This window comes from Gymnogyps californianus, chromosome 4, assembly GCF_018139145.2.
Source record: "Gymnogyps californianus isolate 813 chromosome 4, ASM1813914v2, whole genome shotgun sequence".
Lineage (NCBI taxonomy): Eukaryota > Metazoa > Chordata > Aves > Accipitriformes > Cathartidae > Gymnogyps > Gymnogyps californianus.
In genome coordinates, this window is record NC_059474.1 from 1,827,118 (window position 1) to 1,846,946 (window position 19,829).

Below are 19,829 nucleotides of genomic sequence, written 5' to 3' on the forward strand. Positions count from 1 at the left end.
CGCGCCTTTCTATTGGCCGGCGCCGCCATCAATCTCCTGAGAGACGGGGAGGGCAGGCGCGGAGGCCTGCGCGGCCCCGGGCCGCGCCTGCGCCCTCGGTCCCTGTCAGCTCGGTGTCCCCTCCCGGGGCGTCGGAGCGTCGGTGTCCCCTCACCGGCCCTGCCAAATAAAGCTCTATCCACCAGCCCTGCTCGCCCCAGGCCGCGTGCCCGCTTCCTCCCCTGGCAGATAGTGAGCCGCCCTCCCGGGCCGGCTTCACGTCCCTGCCTCTCTATGGCTGTTCGGGAAGGAGCGGCGCCTCCGCGGGGCCGCTCTGTCCGGCCGTACCATAGAGCGCGGCCGGAAGCGGTCGCCTAGCAACGCGCGCTTCCCCTCCCGCCCCGGGGAAGCTTCTCGGCGGGCGCGGTGCATTGTGGGGTGGGGCCTGCCTTGACGAGGGGGGAGCTGCAGCGAGGAGCGCCGCCGGGATGATGGTGAGTGTCATCCGCCGCCATCCTCGCTGCTGCCGCGCCCCGCTGCCCGGGGGCGGCCTGCTTGGCCTCCGCCACCTTCCAGGGACCGTGTTTGGCGGGGTTGTGGCGGAGCCGGTGCGCGTTCGGGCCGGCGGGGGGGGGCGGGAATGACGGATGCCGCCCTGCCGCAGAGGCCTGCCGCTGCCCGGGGGCTTGAGGGGGCAGGTCGGGCCCCGGTTCTCGCCGGGCCCGGTCGAGAGGGGCTGGGTGGGAGCGGTGCGTGCTGGGAGTTGTAGTCGTGCAGCCCGGTGCGTGGCGCTCCCGGAGCCCCGGCCCGCGTCCTCCGCCCCGGCCCCTTGGTTGCGTCCCCCTCAGCCGCATGGCCTGGCTCCCCCCGCCCCCGGCTGCGGGTCCCCTTCGACTCCGGCGCTCCCCAGCTCTGAGCCCCGTTGCCGTTGCTCAGGAGCAGGCGGGGTGCGGCACAAGGGCGGTGTGTCTGCCTCTACCCTGATTTTTCTCGGGGATGCAAGGGTTTCTTTTCCTTTGAGATCGCTGCTCTGATGGGTGTGGAAGAACTCGGTACGTTTTCTTCCACAAAATCTTGCCAGGATTTAGGGAGGCCTGACAGCGATCCTCACACCCCTCTTCTACTCGCACATCAGACCCTCAGCCCCAGCCTTGTCACTCTTTAGCGCACCAGTCATAGTATAATTTTGCTCTCTGCCCACAGGTGGCTGTTTAAAACTGGGTGCCTCACGAATTTTGGCTGTGTTTGGGCTTTGTTTGAGCTTTGCCTGTAAGGCACGTTTGGTTTGCTTTCTGAAAAGGGCTGCTGCACTCTCAGAGCAGTGAGAAGCCCTTGTCTGCTGTGGCCTCTGGTATTCTCTAAGCTGTCTCCAGCACAGTTTGCTGTCAGGCAGGTGTGATCACTTAAATTGTGCTCGTCTGCCACATCCTCTCTGTGAAAGCGTCTTTCAGCAGTTGCCATCCTAGGGGCAGCTTGGACTCTGATTTGAGGTGTGATGGGCAAAAGGCTGTTGTGCTGGTTCTGCTGACCTTCTTGTTGGCTCTATAATAAAAAAAATTACTGTATCTGGTTGCAGCACTCGTGCAGTTCCCTGCTGTCTCAGTAATTACTATGGGTACTGTCGTCTCCAGTCTAGCATCAAAATCAGAACTTCACTGAGCTACACTGTACAGAGGAAGCCCACTCTTGGGGACGGTTACGATACGGTCCCAGAGCATATACTGGAGACGCGTGAATTCCAGTTACGCTGTGGGAGCAGTGGGAGATGGAAAGCAGTTAGGTTGTGTGAAGGCAGAGGAATTTTAAGGAGGCTGTAGGTTTTGGTCTTGGTCTTCTTGCGTGATAGTAGCTTGCTGGGCTGTGTGAGGAGTTAGCTCCAGGTTGTCCGCAGGCTGTTGGAATCGGAGTAACGGCTCTGCTGTGGGTTCTCTCTTCAGCCAACACCGGTTATCCTGCTGAAGGAGGGGACGGACACCTCGCAGGGGATCCCCCAGCTCGTCAGCAACATCAATGCCTGCCAGGTTATCGCGGAAGCCGTGCGCACTACCCTGGGACCTCGGGGCATGGACAAGCTCATTGTGGATGACCGGGGTAAGCACTGGGCAGTGGCCTTCCACAGCCATGTGGAAAAGTGACTCGGAAATAATCTCCGAGCGCAGTGCATGCTGGCAGCGTGCGTATTTACTCGTATCTCTGTATCAATTAAAACCAGCATTTGCATATATGCAGACTTCACCTTTCTCACCCCATACTAAACTTAACTCTCACAACAGAGGTTCAGTTTCTGTCTCAATGTTCAATTTAACACCTTGACTCTGGCCTCCGCTGTTGAAGAGAAAATAATTGTCAGACCTACCTGAGGAACTACCTGTTTGCTGTCTGCTAGCCTGAGTTAAGGCAGCTCTGGTTTTTGTTGTGCGATTGGGTAGATCCAGGGTTAGTGGGACTAGATACGAGAAAGTCCATGCCAGAAGGGAAGAACGGTGTCTTGAACCTGACCTTCGGGTATCCCTGACCACCTCTATTTATTTATTTTTTTAACTGGGGCTCATAATATGTGTGGAGTTACTCAGCACTTGGTTGTGGCTGAGCATGAGGTCAGTGGATGTTACTGGGTTGATTTTTTGTTTTTTTTAATGTGATTTAGGGATGAGACTCGCCTCCCTCTGAAAAGACTTGTATGAAGTCACCAAACTAATATACTGTTTGTGGTTTTTTATTGCTGTTACTGAAGGGTGGGGTGGAAGGTCTTAGAAGTGTGTTTAAATAGTTTTTACAAATAGGAACTGTAATAACTTTTATTAAAAAGGATAATTGGATTTAAATTTACCAATAACTAAGATGATTGATTTCTAGTCTCTTTCTTCAGGTGAGTGTCAGGCTAGAATATCTGTTTTTATTTGTCTGGGGAGGCTATTGAGAAGTAAGAGAGAAATGAATTTAAAGCCCCTGTTAATTGGTGTGGAGAGTTGTTCTGCACTCAGACTAACTTCACTTAATCTGCTCCAAAAATGGACTGAAAAGACTCTGTTAATATGGAATGGAGGTACCTGCTGAGACACCCTCTGTGAAACGGCTGTTCTGGGCTCCCCCTCTCCATGGGGGTGACCCCTTCACGTTCCTTTTCAGCCAATTTATAGTTGTATATCTGGCTGTAGGAGTGTATTAAAGTATCGTGGTGATCACAGATCAGATCGCATAGGAGGAAAAAAAAAACCCAGTCATTTGGCTGAAGAAAAATGACTTTTAAGTGGAAATCTGGGATGAGAGCCTGTGGTTGTTTAGATGTGACAAAATTCACATGGCGCTGGATCAGGACTTGATCACTGTAGCCTCATAACGGGTTGGGGCCACATTTGACTTGAAAGGCGAAACGGTGAAGCCCAGCGAGACTGGCTGGTTTGAAATTACTATTGTATTAACGTCTCTCTGAGGTCTGAAAAGCTCCCTTGCACGTTGGGGGCCCTTTCACAGTGACAAGGGCTCTACTCGCAGCTGTCAAGCTTGACTTCCTTTTCTACATCAATCCTAGGCAAAGCCACGATCTCCAACGATGGTGCCACCATCCTGAAGCTCCTCGATGTTGTCCATCCGGCTGCGAAGACGTTAGTGGACATCGCCAAATCTCAAGATGCAGAGGTAGGAGGGTAACCTGGCTGCGCTCAGAAGCATAACGTGCAGCAGCAAGCTTGCTCACGTTGGTGGTTCTGTGGACTTTGTGTTAACTGGTGGGAATTCCTCATGGAGTGCTGGCATTTATTCTGGTTTCTTTATTGACACCTTCTCTTTTGCAATAACTTTCAAATCTTTTACACTGTTTCAGCCAGATCTGATGGGTGGTTTGGAAACTTCAAAGATACAAAGTCCACATTTCATGAACATAGGTGACTGGGAAATGAGACTTCACCCTCAAATGGGATGTAGTCTGAACCTAGCCCTTCTTAATCACTAAAGAATCCAGCCGCAAATCTGTGAGCAGAGAAAATTATGAAATCTGATTTCCTCTGGAAGTCCTTACATGGTTTTGAAGTTGCTGTCACAGCGACTCTGCAGCATGTGGATGACACAGAGCGTTTCCTCTCCGTGTAGGTTGGTGATGGTACCACGTCTGTAACTCTGCTCGCTGCTGAGTTCCTGAAACAAGTGAAGCCCTATGTGGAGGAAGGCCTCCATCCTCAAATCATCATCCGTGCCTTCCGCACAGCAACGCAGCTGGTAAGGCAGCACTGCTGGTAGCTGAGGGAGGGCTCAGCTGCTGCTGCAGAGCTGAGGGGTGTATTGGGCTCCACCAGAGCATCTGGGGAGAGGAGTTCTGTGCCAAAGAGGAAAAATAACACACTTCCAGGCAAAATTCAGTAATGAATGGGCGTGGGGGGTGACAGTAGCGATGTCATGATGTCTGAGTGCAAACATCAGCTGCCTCTTCTGGTGTCAGTGAGCTGTTATTACCAGTTAGTACCTCTGGAGCACTATCGCTTCCTCTGTTTTTTTTTTTTCCAAGGAAGAATGAATAAAGGGGAAAATTCGTTTCCCGTTCTCCTGATATCTACTAGTCCTTAGTAAACCTTACGTCTCATGAAGCCCATCAGTCCCATTAAGCTGAATCTTCTCTGGATGTTAACTCCCTCAATAGCCCTTTGGTTCCCCAGATCTCTGCTGAGAGCAGTGGAGCAGCTCTGAGCCTCTTCCCAATCCTCTTAAACTGATGTTGGTGTGTTTCTTAGAATTACTGTGCTGGAAGGGGTGGCATAGCTTAAATGCTTGAAACTTCAGTGATGTTGAAGTAGGGAATAAAAGATAACATAAAATACAAAGAGAGAAGTTGGAGATCTGATCAGCTTATGAGCATGAATCATTAATCCAGCTGTTGGCTTGTGTTTTGACAGGCTGTAAACAAGATCAAAGACATTGCTGTTGCAGTGAAGAAGGAAGATAAAGAGTAAGTTTCCCTTACAGATGACCTGGTTGTGTAGCTGGGCTTCAGTTAGCTGGTGTGAGGGCGTTTCTGACTTCTGCTGTGGCTCTGGTTGAGGTCTCGAGGTCGGGCCAAACAGCTGTGGCCCTGCACCGGGGTTATTCTCAAGTTTTTTGGGATTTCCTGCTCCTCCAGGGGAGACGCCATGCTCTCAATTGGGCTGCAACGAAATATGTAGGCCAGTGTCTTCCAGTGCACATGGAGGAAGCTAGGTACCGAAATAAGTGGCCTGATTTCTTTTTTCCAGTGGTGGTGGAGACTTGCAGCTTTCGCTGCAATCAGTGGCAGTGTTAAATGCTCAGCGCTTCTCTGAAAATCAGATCACTTTGTAGCTGTTGAATACATAAAGTTAGCTAGCTAATAGCAGTAAGGAAATGATCCCTTCAGCTGAGGTGGGAATACTAGAGTTTGTTTCTCCCTGCTTTTTAAGCTCTTGTCTGTTTGATCCAACCTTACTAATACCTGCAGTAAAAGTTCAAGTTGAACTGCATAACCATCTTAAATAAACCAGAATGAGTTGTATCCTTTCTCCTGTCCTGTGATGCGAAATACAGTAGTTCTCATGGTCAGCAGTAACTTGGGTGACAGAGCCTGGGAGTTGGATCTGTGTTTCCCTGGTATCCCTTGTATCATCCACTCTGTTACGGCATGTGTTATCAGAGTTAATACTTTGCAGAATGTGCCACCTTCAGAGGGTTTCAGAAACTTCTTACTGCCTTTGGATGAAGGAGAGGATGCTGAGCCCTGCTGTTTTGCTTGGGCCTGTGGTGTCTAAAAGCCAGCCGACCTGGTCAGCGCTAGTCTGATGCTTGGGCTTTAAAAGGGAAAATCGTACTTTGACAGTCTGGGCTTTGACATGTGTGCCTTGCTTTCTCCATCAACAGAAGGGAGCTGATCTTTGCCTCTATCAGAGCGGATTAATCATACCATGCGCAATGTTTAGTGACCTTGTGAAAAGATTCGGCAAGTGAACAAGACCTTGTTTTTTCTTTCTTCTTGCAGTGAGCAGAGAAGCCTGCTGGAGAAGTGTGCAGCCACAGCCCTGAGCTCTAAGCTCATTTCCCAGAGCAAGGAGTTTTTTTCCAAGATGGTCGTAGATGCTGTCATGATGTTAGACGACTTGTTACAACTCAAAATGATTGGAATAAAGAAGGTGCAGGGAGGTGCTTTGGAAGTAAGTTCTGTCGGAGCCTGTTCTGAAGGGGTAGGAGACAGCGATCACAGCTTCTTTGATGCGTTGACTCTAGCAGAAATGCAGCCCGGCTTGATAATGCCTGTTTGGGAATTACCAAAGTGAAACAAAGCTGTTGATGTGAGGAAGAAGCTTAGTAAGTAGGACTGGATTTCTTTTCTGTAGGTAGAGAATCTGGTTTTTTTGAGCCAAATACACTCTTACCTCGCTGCTCTCTGCAGCGAATGTTGTTACTGATACAAATTCCATTTATATCTCTGCAAATAATGAAATATTTTTTTTTGTGGGAAGTCTTTGTTACTTCTGGAACCAAAAGCCATACAGTCCTGGTCGTATGAGTGAGTACCGGGTTGGGAAAAATGCAACGAAAACATTGTGAAGGAGCTGATCTAGTGGTGGGCAGGGCAGATGGGCTGTGTGGTTTATGCCACAGTTCTGGAATACCTGTTGTGTACGGGACTGCACATGGGTGTGCAGTAGGGAGTTGTTCTTGGGCTGTGGGAGAGCTGGTGTGTCCGTGCTCTCTCCTGCCTGTATCCTGTGTAGGTTTGGCCCGTCGCTTGGGACCCTTCTGCTGACAAGTAAAGCCCGCTGCAGTCTCTGTGAATTATTATTCTGTGGCTGTTACTGTCTGTAAACACTCTGCGTGAGCATTTTCATTGAGAAGAGACGTTATAATTACGCCATTATCTTGCCCAGACAACTACTTTAGTGAATTAGGAACGTTTCAGCATCTGTTTTTGTGGTGTCTGGGCCTGCTGGTATTCTGAGGCTCGCAGAAATTGGTCCCCTGGGGAGGGTGGTGTCTCCTGTTCTGGCGGATCTCCCTACTCAGTGTTGTTTGGCCCTCGTATTCCACTGTCAGACTCCTTGGAGACCTGTACGAGGATGGGGCAAATAATTTAGTACGCTACTTCTAAGGGTTGGCTTGTGAGAGATCCTGGATCATCTCACCCTGTCCAGTAGAGCAGAGGAAGTCTGTGCTTGTCCTAACTTAGGAGGGACAGGGATCCTCCTGGGATTCAGTGGCTGGGCAGAGCCAAGTCTGCAGTGTGTGGTTAGATCCTCATGGAGTAGGAGATTTAGATGCTGATTTCTCTCCCAGCTGTGAAGTCAAGAAGTTGGGGCAGCGTTGGGCAGGGCAGTCCTGCTGCAAAACAACCCCGGAGGTGGTGATGGAGCTTGGAAAAACAAACCAGGGCAAAAAAAAAAAAAAACCAACCCCGAGTGTGGGGCTGTGGATCAGAAGTATCCATCTTCAAAGGACGGAAATGGGAAAGACATCAGAGAGAGAACAGATTGCTCCGTCCCTTGATCTTCAGATTGTGTATAGCATCTTTCGCTGCGGTGTCTTGAGGGGTAGAAAGGAAGTGATAGAAGCTGGTTTTGTGAACAGAGAGAAGAAAATATTTGCTGCTTATTTTCTCTAAAAGTGGGTTAATCAAAGGAGACAGCAGTTGGTGAGCGCTTTGTAAATGAGGACTCTGAAAGCAGGGAGTCTCCTGTGGGAGTTATTAACCCTGTTGAGAAAACCTTGGGAGGCTGAGCCTAACACAAATCCCTGTCTTCAAGGACTCTCAGCTGGTGGCCGGAGTTGCCTTTAAGAAGACATTCTCTTATGCTGGGTTTGAAATGCAGCCCAAGAAGTATCAGTCTCCCAAGATCGCCTTGCTGAATGTGGAGCTGGAGCTCAAAGCCGAGAAGGACAATGCTGAAGTCAGAGTAAACACGGTGGAGGTAAGAGCCAAAAGGAGAGCCTGTCCCGCTTCTTCGTGCCCACAAGACGTGGTGGCTGCCTGAGAGCCAGTGGGATAAATGGGATTGCCTTCTGCACATCCTTCCCCCCCTGAAAATAGCTGGTGGGTTATGCTGCCTCGTTTGGGAGAAGGATATGGAAGAGTTTGAATTACAGCAGGTTTAGGATACATTTCTGCTCAGTCATTGTGCCTCACCTACGCCGTGAGAAGTCGTCAGCTGCGCGGTGACTTCTTTATGCCTAACAAGTGGCCTTCCAGGCAAAGCTTGTTGAGCAGTGCTTTAAATGCTGAAAGAGCCTCTGCATATTTAAGCAAACAAGGTAGCCATTTGGACAGTAGTTCTCTTTCCATCTTGTTAAAATACCTTTATGAAACATGGTCGTTCTCTGACACCTTCTTGGAAAGTACCGCAACGTTGCGTGCATTTGGTCCCTGCATAATTGAGGTATCTAAGGATCTCTGGGTGCTTTGCTTTTGAGGTCTTGGCCCCACTATGGTCTTGGTAATTGTTTCGTTAACGTTCCCCTCTCTGCCGTGGTGAACATGATGGTCTTTCCTGTTGTAGTGGGCCTGCTGTGTGTGGTGTTGCCGTGTGCTTTTGTAAGCTTTCCCAGCTGTCTGTGGCTGTATTTCACTGAGAGCTAGAGCACAACAGGCTTGTGAAGCCTGAGCACGCTGGTAAAGCATGAGGTTTCTCAGGATCTGTGTTTTTCCTCTGTGATAGATGCTGTAAGTCTCTCCACCCCAATATCCACGCACAGTTCTGTAAACACCTCTCAGACATCAGTATCATCACTCTTCCCTCCTTGTGCTTGCTCGCTCTCTCTCGCTGCCTCTCTGTCAGTTCATCCAGCCCCTTTATTGACTCAGTTCTGCTGCTGGAAGCATTTTAGCAGACAAGGCTGTTTGGCATAAGGTAGAGAGACCTAAAATCACCTATGAGTCTTAGAAAGCAGTTGTCTGCTGGGGCTGCACGGAGCAGCGTCACTGCTGCCTTTGTTTTAGAAGAGCTCTCCCTTTGCAGGCGCTGCGGGATGGCGTTTGCAATCCTTTGTAACGTGAGCGCTTGTCCCTTTCTCTCCTCCCTGCTAGGATTACCAGGCCATCGTGGATGCCGAGTGGAACATCTTGTATGACAAACTAGACAAAATCCACAAGTCGGGAGCCAAAGTTGTCCTGTCCAAACTTCCCATCGGTGATGTGGCTACTCAGTACTTTGCGGACAGAGACATGTTTTGTGCTGGCCGTGTGCCGGAAGAAGATCTCAAGCGAACTATGATGGTGAGCTGCCTTGTTTCAGAGTAAAGACTTTTGATTTAGTTTTAACAGTGCCAGGCTGGTCATTCTCAAAACAGGGCAGCAATTGGTGACTGAACACACTGTTCCTTACAAAGATTTAAAATTAAAATCACATAATTTTTGCCAATGTGGTTATTATGTAAAATTGCCATATACTGACAAAGCTGTTGCTTGATGGAGTGAACAACCGCACACGAATTGCATCTGCACTCCTTTTTTGTTTCTCTGATGTTTTTATGCATTAGGGTCTGTACACTGCATCGGTGAAGGTTTCTTTTCCCTAGTTCTTGTCTGTTCCATCGTGCATGTTTTTTTCTGAAGCTCTAGAGCCTGTGAGTCAGCACTTAGAAGAAGCATAATCTTATTTTGCTGTCGGATTATTTCTGATGTTGGTAACGTGCCTAGATGCATGAGATGGGAGGGGAAGTAGAAGGGTTTTTTTGCCTGAATCTGGCCTGCAGGGTGGCTTTGCATCAGCTAAAAGGCGGGCTGTCTCTGAAGAGTGGGAGCCTGCTGGGCAAATTTGTCTTGTTTGTCAGTGTCGGTAATGCCGTGCTTTATCTCCTTTCCGTGCAGGCCTGCGGCGGTTCCATTCAGACGAGTGTCAATGCCCTGTCGGATGATGTTCTGGGCCGATGCGAACTCTTTGAGGAGACTCAGATTGGAGGAGAGAGGTAAATAAACCGGCTGTGAACCTGTAGTTCTGTGTAAGCACTCTAATACTAGTTTGAAAAGTTAGGGTCTAAGTGTTGGCAGGTTTGAGCATCTCTCAAGGTGACGGTGTGAAAACAAGATTGGGTTATTGCTGCTTTTTATGAGGCTGAGGGAGAGGGCAGGAGTAAGCTTTCATCTAAATCTTACCTCTTTTATATGCTTTTAAAAATACGTATTTATTCCCCAATGCCTTGTAGAAAGCATAGTGATATTCTTTCATTCGTAACTTAAAAGCAATGCATTTTGGGGTTGGTTGTGGCACTCATCTGATACCCACAGTGACGCTTTACTATCGGCGCAAACGAAGCGGGGTGCTATATAATGGGGTTCTTCCCGTCGCTAGAGGAGAAATCCTCTTTGGGGCTGTCTGCTAACATCTGCTGTGTTCCTGCCAAGTGAGAATGAGAGCACCGGTTTAGCGCAAAGCCCTAGCAACAGGAGGAGAGTGGATTTTCCTAGGTCAGCTTGAATTTCACTTGTATATTGCCTGGCTCTGCTCCTTCTTAGCTCAAGATCTGATAGAGGCACTGCGTAGGGTGAAACGGCTTCAGTTGTGCACCTGGCTTGTAAAGAACTTCTCCGTTCCCGTACTGTCGTATCAGTGCAAAGCCTGTTCAGCAGCAGCACTGCTTCTCCATCGCCGTAACCCTTCTTGCATTGTGCCCTTGGCAGGTATAACTTCTTCACAGGCTGCCCGAAGGCAAAGACTTGCACGATAATCCTGCGAGGGGGTGCAGAGCAGTTCATGGAAGAGACGGAACGCTCCCTGCACGATGCCATCATGATAGTCAGGAGAGCAATCAAGGTAAGGACCAGCGGAGATACCTCCCTGCTGGATTGGCGTTGGGCTTGTTGGTCGGACCTGGCACAGCTGTAACTCTTTCTAGAAACCTTTTCACACCCCGGCATTTGGCTGAAGTCTCTCGGGAGAGACCGGGAGCTCTCAGCCGGTAGAGCGGAGCACGCAGATGGGCAGCATCTGATTGATCGACTCAAGTGCTGTTCCTTGGCCAAAGCAGCGTTGTCTCGGCAGCGTTGCCAACTGCTTTTCAGGCACGTCTGGTTTTTTGCCTTCTCTTCAGCACAGCTGTAACTTGTACTTGCTGGGTTGTGGTGTGTTCTGTAAACACCTCCCTCCTAAAGGGAACACAAGATTTTTGGGTGCGTCGGGTAGATCTTCAGTAGATTTGAGTAGCAGGATTGATTTCACGTGCATGTCAGTGCCCGTTAAAGCCGCTTGTTCCCTCTCTTGGTGACCAGTCTGAGGAGGTAACTGTCCCCTGGCTCTGAAGGTAGGCTGGGAGCGCCAAGAGAGAAGTCTGAGGCAGGCTTGAATGTGAGCTCTGCTTGTGGAGTTGCTGGTCCTGTGTGATAGATGCTGCCTAACCGTGGGCGTTTCTGGGTTATGCATAATAACGTGTTAATGTGGCGTTTTCTGGGTAAAAACAGCTTGGAGGCTGTGTGCCCTGAGGGGATGGGAAGAAGCATGTCAAGAGTTTTGGAACTGTTTTGCTTTTAGAAAGAACATCCTGATCTCCCTACTGAAACAAATAGGGAAGGGGAAAAAAAAAATAGCAGAACTTGGCTGTGAAGTGCTGCTGCAAATATCTTTAACTTTGAATGCTTTACAAAAGTGAGGGAAACTTGCCCAGCGCAAGGGGGCTGTGGTCTGCCATCCCTCCCCTGGTACAGCGTCCCCAAACTGCTCCTTCATCTTGTGCGCAGCTGGGAAGAGCTGCTGGTAGCTGCTGCTGGAGGTTCTTGCCCTGTTTCTGAAGCTCCCGGCAAAGCTCCCAGGGATGGCACCAGCCTGGGCTATAGATTTCCCCTGGGCCTGGTGCGTCTGCATCACCCTGACATGCACCACTTGCAGGAAAGGAGGCTTTCCTGCTGTGGCGGGTTGACCCTGGCTGGACGCCGGGTGCCCACCAAAGCCGCTCTATTGCTCCCTGTCCTCAACTAGACAGGGGAGAGAAAATAAAACGAAAGCCTCGTGGGTCGAGATAAGGACAGGGAGAGATCACTCACCAATTACCGTCACGGGCAAAACAGACTTGACTTGGGGAAAATTAGTTTAATTTATTACTAGTCAAATCGGAGCAGGATAATGAGAAATAAAACCAAATCTTAAAACACCTTCCCCCCACCCCTCCCTTCTTCCCAGGCTCGACTTTACTTCTGATTTTTCTCTACCTCCTCCCTGCCCTGAGCGGCGCAGGGGGACGGGGAATGGGGGTTTGGGTCAGTTCATCACACGTTGTCTCTGCCGCTCCTTCCTCCTCAGGGGGAGGACTCCTCACACTCTGCCCCTGCTCCACCCTGGGGTCCCTCCCACGGGAGACAGTCCTCCACGAACTTCTCCAATGTGAGTCCTTCCCACGGGCTGCAGTTCTTCACGAACTGCTCCAGCGTGGGTCCCTTCCACGGGGCGCAGTCCTTCAGGAGCAGACTGCTCCAGCGTGGGTCCCCCGCGGGGTCACAAGCCCTGCCACCAAACCTGCTCCAGCCTGGGCTCCTCTCTCCACGGGGCCACAGGTCCTGCCAGGAGCCTGCTCCAGCGCGGGCTTCCCATGGGGTCACAGCGTCCTTCGGGCATCCCCCTGCTCCGGCGTGGGGTCCTCCACGGGCTGCAGGTGGATATCTGCTCCACCGTGGACCTCCATGGGCTGCAGGGGGACAGCCTGCCTCACCATGGTCTTCCCCACGGGCTGCAGGGGAATCTCTGCTCTGGCGCCTGGAGCACCTCCTCCCCCTCCTTCTTCACTGACCTTGGTGTCCGCAGAGTTGTTCCTCTCACATCTTCTCTCTCTCGCTGCAACTGCTACTCCCCTGTAACTTCTTTTCCCTTTCTTAAATCTGTTACCCCAGAGGCGCTACCACCGTCGCTGATGGGCTCGGCCTTGGCCAGCGGCGGGTCCGTCTTGGAGCCGGCTGGCATTGGCTCTATCGGACATGGGGGAAGCTTCTGGCAGCTTCTCACAGAAGCCACCCCTGTAGCCCCCCGCTACCAAAACCTTGCCACGCAAACCCAATACACATGCTCTCCCTGGAACGAGAGTGAGAGTTTCCTCTCTTCTTTCAGAATGACTCGGTCGTTGCTGGCGGTGGTGCGATAGAGATGGAGCTTTCCAAATACCTCCGGGACTATTCCAGGACCATTCCAGGCAAGCAGCAGCTGCTGATAGGTGCTTACGCTAAAGCCCTTGAGATCATTCCCCGCCAGCTCTGCGACAACGCTGGCTTTGATGCCACCAACATACTGAACAAGCTCCGAGCCAAGCACGCGCAGGTAGGTGCGCACCTTTGAACCGAGGGCTGTTAGGGAGGACTGACGTTCTTTTTGGGTTTGGCTTTTTTTTTTTTTTGAGCCTGACGGATCCGGTGTAATTCAGCGAAGCCCACATTAGGCTTGTGTCCTCTTTGATTAAGTGCAGTGTTTTGTTTTCAGATCAAGTGTGGGCTTGGTGCGGGTTTCTATAAAAGGAAATGATCTGTTTTCCCTTTGATCACAGCTGTCGGGTGACTTCTAGAGCTGGGAGTTTTGATTTGCTTTTTAAAAATGCATCATTTGTCAGGAGGGAGGCTTCTGTATCAAACACTAAAGTAATTGGAGTATAGAAGTTGGCTGAGCCGTGTGTTTTCCGGAGGAGCTGCAGACTGAAGGTCCTGATCGCTTGCGAGCATTTCAGATCTTGCGGAGCGTGCGCGTGCGTGCACACGCGGTCCTACTTCAGGCAGTCAGAGCGTGCCCCTTGGCTTCTCTCGCAAGCAGCTGCCGCTTTGTGGGGTCGCTCCCACCACGTTTCATCCTGCTGATGATTGTGGGGTTAGGGGGAATGCCCCGAAACGAGCGGCTCTATCTTGGGCTGCAAAAACTGGGGCTGTGGGTAGGGGGGTGAGACAGAAGTGGAGGTCAGTCCTGTAAGGCTTCTGCAGCTTCTCTCTGAAATGGAGCACACCTCCTATTTCACGAGCCTTCACTGGCACTGTTTGCTGACAAGAAAGGCTTTTTGGGTTGGGGTTTTTTTTTTCTTTGTGTTTCCCTCAAATATTCTTCCTTCATACGGCAAGGTCCAGTCTCTGCCTTTCCCTGAACGTTTCCTTGTCTCTGCTTCCCACTGCCCTTCCCTGAAGTCCTGACCGGCCCAATAACGAGACCCTCTTCCCTCTTCTCTCCCACCAGGGAGGTATGTGGTACGGCGTGGACGTGAACAACGAGGACATCGCCGATAACTTCGAGGCCTGCGTGTGGGAGCCGGCCATCGTGCGCATCAACGCGCTGACGGCAGCCTCCGAGGCCGCCTGCCTCATCGTCTCCGTCGACGAAACCATCAAGAACCCCCGTTCCACCGTGGACGCTGCGCCCAGCGGACGGGGCCGGGGGCGAGGCAGACCCCACAACCACTGAGACCCCCCACCCACCCTGCTCCCTGGCGGCAGCGTGACAGGGGCTGGCGCTCTCCTCCAACGTGCAAAGTGAGAAAGAATTGATTTCTAGCTTAATTAACGGGCCGTTTACCAGATGGTCATTCGGAGGGCTTACAGGCAACCACTGCCCACGTTTAATTAGAGTCAAATCTTGGCCTCGGCAGTGGCAGCCTCCTGCGAGATGCCCTGCCCTGACATTTCCTACACAGCACTGATCCCCTTAGGCTCGCCTCGTCCTTCCGCGTGGAAGCCGCGCTGAGCGGAGCCCCCTTCAACGCTGCGGGTAGCGCAGCGAGTGTGGGGTTTGTTCGTATTTATACCTTTTTTTGTTTGTTTTGTTTCATTTTTTGTTTTCCTTTCTGCTGGGGGTTTTGAACCCAGGCTCAAACACAATAAAAAGACGACTTTGTTTCAGTGGCAAACTGGAGTGTTCCTCTGTTCTCTGCCGCTTGCTTTGTTCCGCAGGGCGGTAGCTCATGGTTAGAGTTAAAAAGGTTTCACCTTTCAAACTGGTTTTTGCCCCGTTGAAAAGCAGGCGCTGTGCTGGGAAGCAGGACCCACTCCCAGCGCACCCCAGTTCCCTGTGCTTCCAAGATGGATCGCCTCTGCCCGTGTTACCTCTCTTAGAGCTCTCAGATATTGCTCAGTGACATTTCTACTTGCTTTTGCTTAACGGCCCGTTTACATCTCGCCTTTTGCTTCAGGGAAGGTGTCTGACATCTCTGGCCCTGGCGAGGGGGCTACGGGGAGGGGATGCATGGGGCTGGCAGCGCTTCAGGGATGGATCCAGGCGCTTGGGGCGTCTCTGGCAGGAAAACTTTCTTGGGGAGACTTGGGTCTGGTCGGTTGAAAGGGTTAATGGAGGACAGTGGAAGAAATTTGGTATATATCTGGTACTGACCCTTTGGGATCTCATCTAATTAGGCAAGTCGATGGTCCGTGACACCACAAAATGTGTCACTTCGGCCCTGTTCATAAAGCGCTGCCAGGCGCGGAGCCGTCTGCCGCGTCCCTTCAACGCGACCATCGCGGCCGGTCGTTCGTCTCCGCTGAAGCGCGTTTGGCGGCGTGTGAGCGGTTGTACTGAAAAGCGAGCGCGGTGACAGCTTCCGCGTAAAGCCCTCTTGGCATTTCTTAGTGGTGGCATTTGAAGGTCCGAGAGAAAACGCGGCCGCTCTGCAGCCTGGGAGGGGTAAAAGTGGGACTAGCGGGGGCTCATCCCGTGTCCCTCCGGGCAGGCAGCTGGTGGGTTGCCCGTTGCAGGTGCCAGATCCTCGGGGCTGAGGGTGTTTCAGGTGTGGTTACAGTTGTGAACCTGTAAATCTGATTCCTAGCTCTGCGGGGTTGTCATCTGGGAATCCTCCAGCCGCCTGGGCTGTCTTCTCCACCAAAAATTAATCCCATTTTTCCTTCCCCCGCCCAGGACTGTTCAGAAATCAATTTTTTTTTTTTTTCCCCAGCAGGGAACTGGCACAAAAATGTTCAAACTCAACTTTTTTTTTTCCCCTCTGCAACAGTCTAAGATCAGCCCCTCTGTTCCCAAAGGATGTGGGGACGGGAGTCACGTCTCTCTCGGCCCCTCTTTGGGCTGTAAGCCCTCCCTTTGCCCGCCGCCGCCTCTGGGCTCTGCGGCACCGTCTTGTGCCGCCGAGTGCTCCCGTGCTGCCGAGACCTGTGCCCCCGCGTTGTCCCTGTGCCCCGTGGGGCCGGATCAATGGAGACCATGGGTTCCTAAACCCCTGTGCCTGCAGGGAGAGGAGGGATGCTTCCAGTAAGCCCCAAACAGCAACTGGTCTCGCTAGTTTGGTACTGGCCTTGGTTTGACGTGGCCCCCAGGAGAGCGAAAACCCCACCTCAATCTCAAGAGTCTTTATTCAACACTGAATCATAAAATAGCTCTTTACGCAGGTTTTTTTGGTTTTTTTTTTTTGTAATTCTTTAAATACACATTGTTTACACTCGGCAAAGTTTCAAAGCAACAACATCAAAGTGCGTCTACAGGTGATAGTACCAACCAAAGTGCTAAAAACACGGTCTCCCGCGGCCGCCGGGCAGCGGCTGCCGCCTCGCCCGCTCTCCCTGGCCGACGTTGGACCCTGCTGCCGACAAAACCACCCTGACCCCCCCTCCCCATCTCTGCCTGCACCCCAATCTCTGCTGTACCCCCATCCCCGCCGCTCCCTGCTCCTCCAGGGCAGCATCCTCCGGCAGATTTAGCGTCGAGGACCGGGTTTAGCATCAAGGGACCGTGGGGGGTGGGCAAAAGGGACGTTTGGTTCTCCAGACACTGGCACATCGCTGCGAAAGACTAAAATAGACCTAAATTTATATAGATTTAAAAAAATAACTTAGGAGGCAAACTCGCTACCTTTCGGGAGGGGGGAGGTCGCTGTACAGGGCCCCTCGGAAATCGCTCACCAGGGCTGAGCTTGCGCCGGAGCAAACGCCACCGTGAAGTGCTTTAGGGAAACAATTGCGATTCCTGTATGTATATATATAGATTTTTTTTTCCCCCCTCTCCCTGCGGGGAGCGCATCCTCTGATTATCTCTAAGCAAGTGTGCGTTACCGCGCTCGCTTCCCAAAAGCCATCCCGCCTTCCCGCACCATTGCACCCTCTTGTTCCCCGGCCCCAGCCCGCCTCATCCGCCCCCTTCCACAGGGCTCAAGCCCGAGGCTCGATTAGAAAATCCCATTTTTCCTGCTTTCGGGGCAGTTTTCCCTCCTCTCCTTGCTGCTGTGCACCGGGGAAGGATGTGCAGCAGCTTTTCCTTGGGGCAGGAGGGACCGTTTCGCCTGCTGCGGGGATTATTTTGCCTCCCGCCGATGGGGAAGGTCGTGCATCGCCACCGCTCACCTTGCAACAACACCCCGCGATGCTTCGGTCACAACAAACCATCTCTGGCTTCTAAAATCTCCCCACTCCCTGGTTTGTTTTTTTTTTTTTTTCTTTGCTTTTTTTTTTTTAAAGCATTTTGTCATTTGGCACCGATTCCCAAATGCTTTCGCTCCGCCCGAACCTGCAGGTTTTCAACCTAAAGTGAGAGGCTGAAGCGATGCGCCAGCTCCTGGGGTGGGCTCCTCTAAGAGCTGAGAGAAAATGTTTGTCGACCGCTTTACGAGCCTTTATCAACACTTTTCCTGGTTTTTTTTTGTTCTGTTTTAACCAAATTCGGAGCCTTTTGGAGGATCCAAACAAGCTGTCCAAGACGTGGCCGTGGCTGTGCCTTGGGTGGCAGCTGGGACCGTGACACACGGCAAGAGGTGGAATATTTTTTTCTTGCCTTCTTTGCTTGATAAAGAGGTTTAAAAACCTCCTTGGACAGAGCCAACCTGAGGGTTCCCATTTTCCTCGAGACCTTACAGCCCTGGGCCCTCCCGCCAAGCTGCAGGAGCAGGGACGAAGGCAGGAGGAGGCAGCCAGTCCCTGGAGCATCCCCGGCTCCTGGGGGCTCAGAGCGATGGATGACAAGCAAAATCCAACACACGAGGGAGACAGAAAAACATGGATTTGGGATAAATTTGGCCCCCGAGCTGGCTTTGCTGGTGTTGTTCCTCTTGAGATCCCTGACTGGCACCCAAATTCAAGCAAAGGGGAATGCCGCGAGCGTTGGCCATGGGGAAACTTTGGGCTAACTCACTAGAAAAGGAATAAATCTCCCCCAAAACTGGTCCCGCGGGAACCAGGTCTGGCAGAAACCGGCAGCACCGTCCATCCAGCCCCTGCCAGATCTGGCCGTCACCACGACGCCGAGCGAAAGCTGCTCGCCGCTGATGCTCGCCCCGGGACGGGCGGCTGTGCCCTGGGGATTGTCATCGCAGAGCCCCTCTGGGGCTTCTCTAGGGTCGAGGACGGGGTTGAGCTCACGCTGCAGCCATCCCTTCCCTACCAGCACCCGAATACGCTGCGTCATTTCAAGGCGTTCCCAGGGGATTTGGTATTTCTGTGCATCTCCATCGTTTCCAGAGCCAATGGGGCCGAAACCCCACAACCCATGAGGTGAATCCTACGGCCACGGGCAGCGTCGCCCGAGCATCCCGTAGGGATGGGGGTGGGCGATGGGGGTTTGTGGGGGGAGCCAACGGGGCCACGCGCTGGCGGGATGGGGAGGGAAAGCAGCAGGGAAACCATCAATATGACATTTCAGCGGAAGAAATACGCAGCCCTTAATGAGCTCGTTGCCATTAACGACCTGGGCAATTAGGAGCCACCGGGAGGGCCAGGGAGACGCAGGGCTCTCATTACCACCAAGCCTGTGTCACTGTGCCAGCCACCTTCATCCCCAGCTGAGGAGGAGGAGGAGGGAGGGACCCAGGCAAAATGGGGAAAAAAAACCCCCACGTTCCATCTTCTAATCCTTGAACCTGCCCAAGGTCTTGTGTCATCGCAGGATTTTTGTAAAAACGTGGCTTTGCTAAGCCACAAGTTGGACTTTTTGGGAATGCCCCAAGGGGAGGCGGATGGTTTGGTCTGGTCTCGGCGACGCACCGAAGCACCAAATTCGAGTGAGGTTGTCCTGCCGTGACTTACAAAACCCTCGCGGCAGCGGGGAGGGGACGGGGACATCGCACACCCACCCACGCTCCACACCACCGCCGCCACCAGCAGCAGCTCCGACCTCACTGGTGAGCACGAAGGTTTCTCCAAGAGTCCTCAACATCTCCCCCTGCTTTCCATCACCCCGTCCTTGCCTTCCCCATGGCCCGGAGGAGCCGGGCGAGGGGCCGGGCACGGGCTAGCAGCAAACCCGGAGCAGCCACCTTCAGTCTTCGGACACGACTCTCCAACACGATAGTCTTTAAGCATAGAGTGTATAAACATGCTGAGTATATAATTTTCCTTTAAAATCTTTTTTTTTTCCTTCTTTTCTTTATAGAAATAAATACTTACTTTGTTTTTGTTTTTTTTTTTTTTTTAAAGGGAATTTTGCAAGTCTCTGCGCCGTTTCGAATGGTGACATCTCCGTTGGGACCACGCTCGTGGGATGGGCGCCGGGTGGTCCCCGGGGGGGTTGTAGCTTTGCTGGGTGGGGTTTTTTTGCTGGTCAGGGCATCCCTTGCTCCTCTTGCCCCTGGATTACACGTGTCCCAGTCTCCCCGGGGTGGAGGTAAACCCGCGGCGGGCATGGCGGGGAGCTTGTCCCCGGTGCCAGCGAGCTCATCCAATGCTGCCCACGGGTGGGACGCGGTAGTTTCTCGCAGGCTTTTTTTTGGGCTCCCACATTTTGTGCATACAGGGAACAGCCTTCTCCTGGAAAGCTGCAGTCAGTGGGGGAACGGAGGTGCTTCAAACGGGGGTTTATGGCCAAAAAACCCTACCCTGTTTAGGAGAAGACGGTGTAGACGGGACGAGGGGTGGATGAAACGGTCTCCTGAGGTGCTTTCTGGGATTGGAGACCCAGGAGCTGCCTCCAGCCCATCACCAGCTTCAGCGATTTGGAATTGATTTTATTTTCTGTCGGGGTCCCCGTGGGCTGTTGGCATGC

The 19,829-nt window shown here is 52.1% G+C and overlaps 1 protein-coding gene across 1 annotated transcript; it reads left to right on the plus strand.

Annotated features, from left to right (window-relative positions):
- Positions 1-429: 429 nt before the first annotated feature.
- Positions 430-14,398, plus strand: CCT7 (chaperonin containing TCP1 subunit 7). Its single transcript, XM_050895867.1, has 12 exons — positions 430-473; positions 1,917-2,070; positions 3,512-3,618; positions 4,069-4,194; positions 4,866-4,918; positions 5,957-6,128; positions 7,719-7,883; positions 8,996-9,184; positions 9,779-9,876; positions 10,589-10,721; positions 12,999-13,205; positions 14,100-14,398. The coding sequence occupies exons 1-12, from the start codon at positions 468-470 to the stop codon at positions 14,322-14,324; spliced, it is 1,635 nt and encodes a 544-aa protein (XP_050751824.1). The 5' UTR covers positions 430-467; the 3' UTR covers positions 14,325-14,398.
- The last annotated feature ends 5,431 nt before the right edge of the window (positions 14,399-19,829 follow it).